The sequence below is a fragment of the Centropristis striata genome, chromosome 10, assembly GCF_030273125.1.
Source record: "Centropristis striata isolate RG_2023a ecotype Rhode Island chromosome 10, C.striata_1.0, whole genome shotgun sequence".
NCBI classification, from domain to species: domain Eukaryota; kingdom Metazoa; phylum Chordata; class Actinopteri; order Perciformes; family Serranidae; genus Centropristis; species Centropristis striata.
Window position 1 is genome coordinate 20,365,156 of NC_081526.1, and position 9,737 is coordinate 20,374,892.

A 9,737-nucleotide genomic window follows, 5' to 3' on the forward strand; every position below is an offset into this window, starting at 1 on the left:
TTCACTGCTCCCTGGGACATATGACACCTCACTCACCACGGGACCAATGGGAAGCCTCTCAGGACTGTCAGGGGTGGTCCAAAGACTTTCGAGGACTCTTTACTTCCAGTCTGGGACTCTGAGTGTCCCCATCTACTGGCAGGATAGAACAACTGGTTTTTATGGTACTGATGGACAGATTTTCATGGGAATATATTCACTGTATTTTTGTTTACAAGAAATATAGCTGTGTCGTTATACTAATGATGTGTTCATGTGTAGCTTTCTCTTATAAACATGACCAAAATATGAGGAAAGAAACATCCATACCAGCACCTCAGTGATAATTAGTAGATGTATTAATTGCTATGTCTTTATTTCTATAGATTTGGAAATAAATCCACTCATTTTCAAGCAATTAAAAATGCATTAATTAATCAAAAGGGTATTAATTTGATAAGAAACATCTTTCTAATAGTCCTGGTCATTATAAATGTTGAAAATCCTTGACAACTATTGTATTTTTTTCCTATATTGTGTTTTACAGACAGACAAATAAAAATGAATTTACTCAAAGAATTTAGGATTTCAAAAAATGTTTTTTACAAACTTTAAAAGAAATCCACCAATTTCAGAGCAGTAAAAATCAATGCTTTTATTAATTAACTCAGTAATACAAACAATAGGGTACTAATTTGATAAAATACATCCTTTCTAGGGGTTTCATTCATTATATATATGCTAAAAATCCCTGTAATCTACTGTTTTATGTTTTATTCCTTTGCAATTCATCCTATATTAAATTACCTTTTTTTCTCCAAATATACCAAACTCTGAAAGACATCCAACCATATCAGAGCATTACTGACAAATAATCGAGATGGAGCCTTTACTTAAAACATCTGAGAAAGCGAAAATAAAAACATTGACTGCACCACAGAGGTTAATTGCTGTTACATAGTAACAACACCCACTGTAATAAATTAAAAATCAAATAACCTAAATCTTCTGATATCACTGCTTTTATGAACTATGGACACACACAAAAGATTCTTAGTAATTATGTGAGATAAAAGCTGCAGAGCACAGCGGTCACGATGCTCAGGTACGATGATGCCAGCAGAGATGATGCAGCACTGAACATGAAGTACGTACTCCCTGAAACTCCAGAGCCTGGAAAATATAAAAAGAGTTTAAATGCAATAAAATCTGTTTTTTTATTTTCATGAAATAAACAGCATGTGGCTACTATATGTTGTTATCTTATCGGCCTCACTGACATAAAACCTGGATGAACAGCAACTTTCTCAAACTCAACTGCAACAAATCAGAAATCATCGTCATTGGCCCCAAATCCCGCCTCCCCTCTTCCCAGGACTTCTCACTGAACATTGATGGACACACAGTTACCCCCTCCCCCTCTGTCCGAAACGTCGGCGTCACCATGGATCCAACTCTCTCCTTCAAATCACACATCAAGAACATCACCAAAACATCCTTCTTCCACCTCCGCAACATCTCACGTCTCCGTCCAATCCTGTAATTCATGCTTTCATAACCTCCAGACTGGACAGCATTCTCTACAGCCTCCCCTCCACCAACCTTCAAAAACTACAATATGTCCAAAGATCAGCTGCCCGATTGCTCACCCACTCCCGCTCCAGAGAACACATCACGCCCATCCTTCAGCACCTTCACTGGCTCCCAATCCAGCACAGAATCCACTTCAAGATCCTGCTCATCACCTACAAAGCCCTCAATAACCTTGCTCCTCCATACCTCACAGATCTCCTCCAAAGTCACTCCCCCACTCGCAACCTCAGATCTTCTGACACCAACCTACTGACCCCCATCATCAGGCCCAAGCACCGCACCGTTGGCGACAGAGCCTTCTCCACTGCTGCCCCAACCCTCTGGAACTCCCTCCCTACTCACATCCACAATTCAGACTCACTCCACGCCTTCAAAAATCAACTCAAAACCCACCTTTTCAAAATAGCTTACAAGACCTGAACTCTTATCTCTCATCTCTGTTTAGTTCTGTTTTCTTCTGCATTTTGTGTTTGTGTCTGTCAAATTCCTGTTATGTTAAGTGACTTTCAGTACCTTTAAAAGCGCTATAAAAATTGAATGTATTATTATTATTTATTATTATCTTAATTTTTGTTTTTGTTTTGATTTACAGTTTATATCAATTAATATACTTTTATGTAATGTTTCACCAGCTAATGACAAGAAACCATTTTAATTTAGCTTTTGTTTTGTTGTTGTTTTTTCCACCAGTATTTCAGATTCTAGAGCTAAAAACTTAAATAAATATAATATATATATTATATATAATATAAATAAATCTGTCATTGTATTTAGAATCATGAATTAACAATTACTTTTAAAACTTTATAGTTAGACTTATCTTCATAGTTATCGTTCTTGATGTGGACGGCCCTTACATCCAGGAATAGAAACTACATTTCCCATGATGCAACTCAACCATGTCTTTTATTATACCTCCCTGTCTGGTAAAAACTCCACAATCCAGTTTGTTAACCGTCTTTTTTTCAACAACTTGAATCTCCTTTAAAGCCACAGTAGACATTATCCCTGTGTATAATCAGTGAAGTGTTTGCATATACAACTATTCTATTAAAAAACTACAAATAACTATACAACTGTACCTGTTGGGATCGCCCGAGAGACAGCGCTCACAAAGTCGTTCTCTATCCTGCAGTTGTAGGTGTCGCTGACGTTGACCGACAGCAGTGTGCTGACGACGCTGTATATCCCCCCAGAGATCGCTGTGAAGCTCGTGTTTCCTGTCAGGACTTCTCCGTAAAAGTTTGACCACGTCACGCTTGGTTTGGGGAACCACCTGCTGGCCTCAGCAGCCAGGACGCCATTGGAGAATTTAAATGCGGGGGCTGTAAAGGCTGTGACAATAAAAGCAAGAATCCACTCTGTAAGGTGTATCGTAACTTTTCAAATAACTCCAAGGCAAAAAGACTCAATTTTAAATGAATATAATGCAAGTTGTAGCAGCAAAAGAGTACAGAAAGGAAAGACCTTAACAGACTACAAATGTTCTCATTAAACCTTTACAAGCATTTACAAGCAGTTAAAATGTAGCATTGTTTTCTCCTTGACTTTCATGAGACCAGACTTCTTTTTGCAGCCAGTGGAGTCGCCCCCTGCTGACCATTATAATGAATGCAAGTTTAAGGTATTTCCGCATTTGCTTCACTTCTCAGACCTGAGGGATTCAATTGATGATTAACTATTTATCAAATTCTGATCGAATATAAACATTTATTTGCTTAATAGAGGGACCCACTGGAAGCAGCATGTATATGTCATATAGCTGAGGTTGTGCTGAAAACAATGATATCAACATGGCATGGTAAACATTTTTTAAAGTGGTATATACAGGCAGAATGAAAGGATTCAAAGCAGCCAAAACAGCTCAAAACTCCAGAGGGTTAAAGTGTAGTTCTTTCGATGTTCTCAGAGAGATTCACTTTCAAAGCAAACAGCGAAACAGGAAAGACGAGTCGTCCTACCTGCTGTTCTGAGGTGAATGTTGACCGTCCCTCCTCCGTCGGAGGAGCTGATGCTGCAGGTGTACTGCCCCTCGTCACTGCTCCTCACACTCCTCAGCATCAGGGAGGCGTTCCCAGCTCCCAAAGAGTCAGGAAACAGCTGAGTTCTCCCTTTGAACTGTGAGTTCTGGTCTGCAAGATCTGGAACTCCATTCTGGTACTTGTAGACGAGTCCCGACAGGTCCTCCTTCCACCAGGTGACGGACACGTCTTGGAGCCGTGTTGATAGAGTTGCTGTGTTCAGGAGGCAGCTGAGAAGTTTATCCTCGCCAAGGTTGGCGATGGGGAAAGCGTTGCTGCTCGTCACCTCCGACTTGGAGCCTACAGGACACAGACCCATATTTCGTCACACTGTTAAAATAATCGGCTAAGTCATTTTTTGTCAAAATTGTTTTTTTTTTTTTTTTGCCTAAATCATCTCCTCTTGACGCCAGCCACCTATGGTAAAATCACCTACATCCTCAGTTGATCAGATCATGTGATTTTACCCCTTTAAGATAATGGCCAATGTCAAGTGTGTGACTTAAGCGGATTTATTATGCCTAAGTCAAAATTAAATGTGACTTAGGCAGTTTTTTTAACATTCCTTTGTGACTTAAGCAAGATATGGTAACACTTTATTTTGAAGGTGTCTACATAGGAGTGACATGAGCGTGTCATAAGCATGACATGGGATGTGTCATGAACATTAATGACACTTTTAAGTAACATTAATGCTCATGATACTTGTCATGTCATATTTCTGACAGGCTTGTGTGACTCTTATGTAGACACCTTCAAAATAAAGTGTTACCATATCAAGTCACAAAGGCATGTTCAAAAAATTGCCTAAGTCATTTATTTCTCTTAAGTTACATAATTTACACACAGTGTTATTACTATGCCAATAGCCATCCTTTGTTACATCCTTTTTGAGTGAAATGACCAATAAATGTCATATGTTACACTTTTGGTGAAGTTTTTTGTGTTTCCTGCAAAACTTGAAAAAATTAGTTAGGCGACTATTTTAACAGGGTGACGATATGGAAAATATATCCCGATTAGCAGCTTAAATATTAGGGGGTTCAATTATTTTAGTCCAATATTTGGCACAAATTAACCCTCTGGGCCCTTAAAAGCCGTTTCAAGGCATTAAAAAAAATCTTTTAACATTTTACTCACTGTGGCCTTGTATTTCACTACAGTATATAAAATATATAAAACATAAAGTCCTGCAGCTCTATGGAATCAGCACAATCATGGCTAGAAGTGGGAACAACTCAAAAATGTCTTTTGTGCAGAATAACAGTTATAATGACATACATCATAAACATTTTTTTTCAAAATTAGAATAAAATGGAATTTATATATACAGCACTTTTCCAAGTGACCACAAGTGTCATGAATATTGAAAAAAATAAGTCTCCACATGCTATACATATTGAACTTATTGCATGTTTCAAGCCTCTCCTGTCCTCTCTTCTCAGCTCTGTGTAAACAGATGTCCAGTGAATATTTGTCATGTGACCGTTCGTCTAAGCAGAATCAATCATGTGTCGCCGAGGAGCAAAATTGAATGTTTTTAACAGGATATGGTTATTCCAAAAGGTTTATTTTGGTGACATTTTAAATAAGACATGTAGAATTGAGTGATTCTGACAGAAATATCACAATTTTATACTTTGAACACATCCATGTTCCCCCTTCAGGCCCTGACAGAACCATCTCTAATAATGACAAGCTTTCACAAGGATTTGAGTCTTACCTGAGAGGGACAAGGATAAGATGAGGATGATGGCAGCTGCAAATAAGACGATGAGGGCGATCATGCTACACACAAAGAGAAGCACAGAAAAGTGTTAGGAAACATTGACACACTGCAAATGGTGGAAGAAGTATCATTTATTTAAGTTAAAGTATAAACAATACAATTACAATTACTCCAAAAAGATGCCCCTGAAATGAATGCACTTTTTTTTTAGCAGATTCATGCACAACACTGTCAATGGAAGAGGACAAATAAGTATATTCTGCTAAAGAAATCTGACTTTTTGCTAATCTTTGCCTTTTTCTTGTTCTGTTGTTCTTCTTTCATTATCTATTGAACCAGAAAGTTCCCATTGAGATGCAATATCTTTTCTGCCAGGGAGGTTTGGTCAAAATAAGTTCCATAGGCGCCATCTCACAAAAAACACGCACAAAAAAACACACATAGCAGACACGAAAGAAGCAGGAATCAGTGAGCAAAAGAACCATGTCAGGTAATAGCACTTGTTACGAGCAATACGTTGTGTAATATCTGATTTGAAAACATTTTCAAACATGTCAAGAGACGGTAAAGATTCCTGTAATCACAAGTGTTAATCCAAAGATTACAAGGCATAAAAGAAAGAGGCAGGATTAGCCAGCTCTGGGAATTGTCCATAATGATCAAGAGTTATATAGCTACTACAGTTGTACGTCAAATAATTAAATATGTTCTGCATTAATGCTTTTGCAATAAAAATGAACATGGGTTTTCTCCGTAAACACAGTGAAGTCCAGTGAACCATTTCACAAAGTGAGTTGCAGTGATGTCTTAGGAAGCTTGCACCAGTTACAAACAGCAAGGCAGTGAAAGCGAAAGACTACATGTGGTTTTTGCAAAAGAGATGAAGATACATGCAGTAGGGGGGCATTCTGTGTAGTCCGCTTGAAACAAACTCTGGTGCATTTTGTCAGATAGTCCATTTGGATTTTGCTGGTGTGAACTCTGGTGTGGACCAAAGAACCGAACTAAGTTTGATTTCACATATAAAGTGGTGAAATTGCAACAAAGAGCTGACACTTTACAGAAGCAAATCACAGATTTGAATGTTTTTTTATTGCTTATATGTGGCATTGATCCACTGTGTGATTGAATCGATAAGTCACTGTTCTGTCACTGAATCATTTGAAGACTTTGTTGTTTTTGTTTGTGTGTTCTGTGATCGTCTGACCATGTTTGGATAAGAGCCTTTACTTCATCAGAGAAGCTAACTCTGGTGCACTTGGAAGCAAACAGAGTTTGTTTGAGCGTTCACACCAGTAAAAACCAAACAGACTATCAGACAAAACGTACCTGAGTTCATTTCAAGCGGATTAAATAGCTCAGGTTTGAAAGCCCCCTAAAAAATGGGAAGTCTCCGTTTATTTCCATGTGCACCAGAGTCAGGTTCTCCGCAGATGAGAATGCAGTCTGAACCAAAGGAAGGAAGCAAAACAAGACACAGAGCACTTTGGGTGGAATTTGGGTGAAAATTAAAAAAAAAAAAAAGAAGTTGAAAAAATGTCTCGTGGACGGACTATGAAGTAAAGGCCCTTATCCATATATTCACACCCTAACAAGCATTTTTGGGGCATATTTTGCTAAGTCCTGCAGCTCTATGAAATTAACACAATCATTAGGAAAAGTGGGAACAACTCAAAAATATATGCAACACTTAAAAGAAACTGTCATATAACTTAGGAAAAAAAGAGAAAGAAATGATCAAACAAACAAAGAAATAGTTACAGAAAATAAAGAACATCCAACTAAAGGAACTGACAATCAGCCTATTACATGTTTGAAAAGGAGTGAGAAGAAGTACAATGTTATTAATTCTCATGAGAAAGTTAAGTAAAAAATGCAATATTTTCCTCTGAAATTACAGAAATACCTGTGAAAACTACAAGTAACTCAAATTTGCACTACCTATAGTTACTTTCCACCACTGAAAACAGCTGAATGTTTCCTGAACTGATCAGCAGAGAGCACACTGTAACCTGCCACACCTGTAGAAGATGATCTGCCCGAGGGTAGCCATGTCTGCTGACCAAAACTCCTGAGAAGAACAAACTATTCGATCCTGATGTTGAAGTCAAATGTCCAGTCATTCCATTCCTCCTAAATATCCACAAAAACAGCCTGAACACAGACTTTGCTGCCGAACAGACTTCTTCCACTCCCACAGTGACTTCTGTTTTATTTCTCTGTGGCCTCACAGCACTTTAAACACAACACCATGAGTAAATATTACCTTTAAGGCGTGTGCTTCACTTTGTTGACTTGTCGTCACAGCAACTCATTTAACTTATCAGAATAAAAGTGTATTCTGCTAATTAACAAGAGAAAAGGCTCTAATTCAGCAGCTTGTTTCCCAGAGTGACATTTTATGTGTGCAAACTTTGAAACAGGTTAGGTTATTATTCCATGGCTGATATTACGTGAAGATAATCAGTGTGTGTAATGGCAACAGAGTGAAAAGTAGCCTGGGTTTCCTCCAATAATTTACTCAAGGTGGAGTCAACTTCGGTGTGTCATGGTGTAAAAGCCTCAGAGACGGAGGAAACAGCATGAACTGGAGGACTAAATGCTTCATCGAAACCCCCCAAAAATTCATTATCTTAATTATCTTGACATTTTACTCACTGTGGCCTTGTATTTCACTCCAATTTATATAATATATATATAATATATAAGTCCTGCAGCTCTATAGAGTCAGCACAGCCGTGGCTAGACGTGGGAACAACTCAGAAATTTAGAAACATTTTTTAAATCACTTCTTAAAACCTACTTTTATAGACTTGCTTTCATGTAATGCTTTCTATCTTACGACTGTTGTTTTTACTTCTTTAGAATGGACCCACTCAGATTTATATATATTCTAAATATATCATTAGATTATTTGTATTTATGCATTTATGTAAACAGCATTTTAATTTTCTAAAGGTAGGGCTCATTTTAACTACATAATATACTTTACTATAATGTCTAATCACTTTAAATGGATCATATTTGTTGGCTAAAAGTAGTGGAGTAAAGCGTACAATATTTGCCTCAAACTGTAGTGGAGTAGAAGTAAAAAAGAAATTCTAAATTAAAGTGAGTTGAGATAATAAAAGTAAATGTTTTTTGTATTTGTAGTCCTGGATCATGTATCTAACAAACCTATTTTGTCAGATCCCCTTTGATAAGACGATTCATTTCACCTGAGTCATCATATCTGTAATACTGAAATAATCAAAAGTCATGTGAATATCTGTGTCTGTATATCTTTCCATTGACCACAGAAACCATCAAATCTGCACGTGACAGATGTTGTGATATGTGCAACAGTACATAAACCTTTCTCACACATATCAGCCATGGGAAATAAGAAGATGCATTCATCTTGGTTTATGTAAAAAACCCACACACAGAACTGATTTCCTGTAAAGACGGAGCGTAACATTTACTTCACTGTCTGCAAAATGCAGTCACAAATCATTCCAGGTGCAAAGTTTAGATCAAAAGAAAGATTTTAAGTGTGGTGAGATAAGATGTCTCTGCTGGTGTGATCTCGCCAGGAGATCCTCTACAGATTTTTTTCTTTAACCATGTGAAAATTAGAAGTTCTCTCTGTTCATTGTGCAGAATTAAAATGCCTGTGAAAGTCCTCCTCAGTTCTTTGAAAAGTGAAAGAAAACACTGCCATCATCATGACAGGATGGCACATTGTGGTTAACCACTGTGCCATCGAGATGTATTTATGAGAGAAACTGAACGCAGAACTTTGACTTTTGACTCAGCCGGTGGAAGATAGAGCATCCTCTGTTGGAGAAAGATCTTCTGAGACTAAGAAATACAGTCAGCATGTCTCACCCTGCTCATGATATCCCTCCGAAACTTTTTGAATTCATAAGAAACACTGTTGGTACGCTCCTGCTCATAGTCCTCTTCTACATTGTGCAGTACATATTCGACTCTGACTTTGTATGCTCGTGCAAACCAACTGACAGCATACATCCAGCTGACGTTCTGTACCTGTTGGTGCCTCCTCTGATCCTCACTTGGCTTGTCAACATCATTGAGTCTTTCCACCAAAAGAGGAATTTTTCCAGATTGCAAAATCTCTGTCACAACAAAGCCTGCAGTTATTTTCTTAAGGTTTTGATCAACTACTTCAGCCTGACAGCTGTATGGACAGCAGCTGTTTTTATTGATGGAGATTGGTACTTGTGCCTAGTGACAAACCAGAACGGCAACCAGACCGGACTTCCTTGCAAAAAACAAGAAAATCTGAGCGATGAGGAGAACGCCATTAAAGCTGCTTACAAGTCTGACTCACATGTAAGTAACAACGCACAATGATTAAATATGCCATACAAACCAAAATAATTCAAATAAATTGGACTTCAGAGAACCAA

The 9,737-nt window shown here is 37.9% G+C and overlaps 1 protein-coding gene across 1 annotated transcript; it reads right to left on the minus strand.

Moving 5' to 3' along the window:
- Positions 1–416: 416 nt before the first annotated feature.
- vtcn1 (V-set domain containing T cell activation inhibitor 1) lies at positions 417–7,375 on the minus strand. Its single transcript, XM_059343381.1, has 5 exons — positions 7,344–7,375; positions 5,317–5,381; positions 3,534–3,893; positions 2,655–2,906; positions 417–1,152 (listed from the first exon to the last, which is right to left on the minus strand). The coding sequence occupies exons 1-5, from the start codon at positions 7,373–7,375 to the stop codon at positions 1,040–1,042; spliced, it is 822 nt and encodes a 273-aa protein (XP_059199364.1). The 3' UTR covers positions 417–1,039.
- Positions 7,376–9,737: the final 2,362 nt, after the last annotated feature.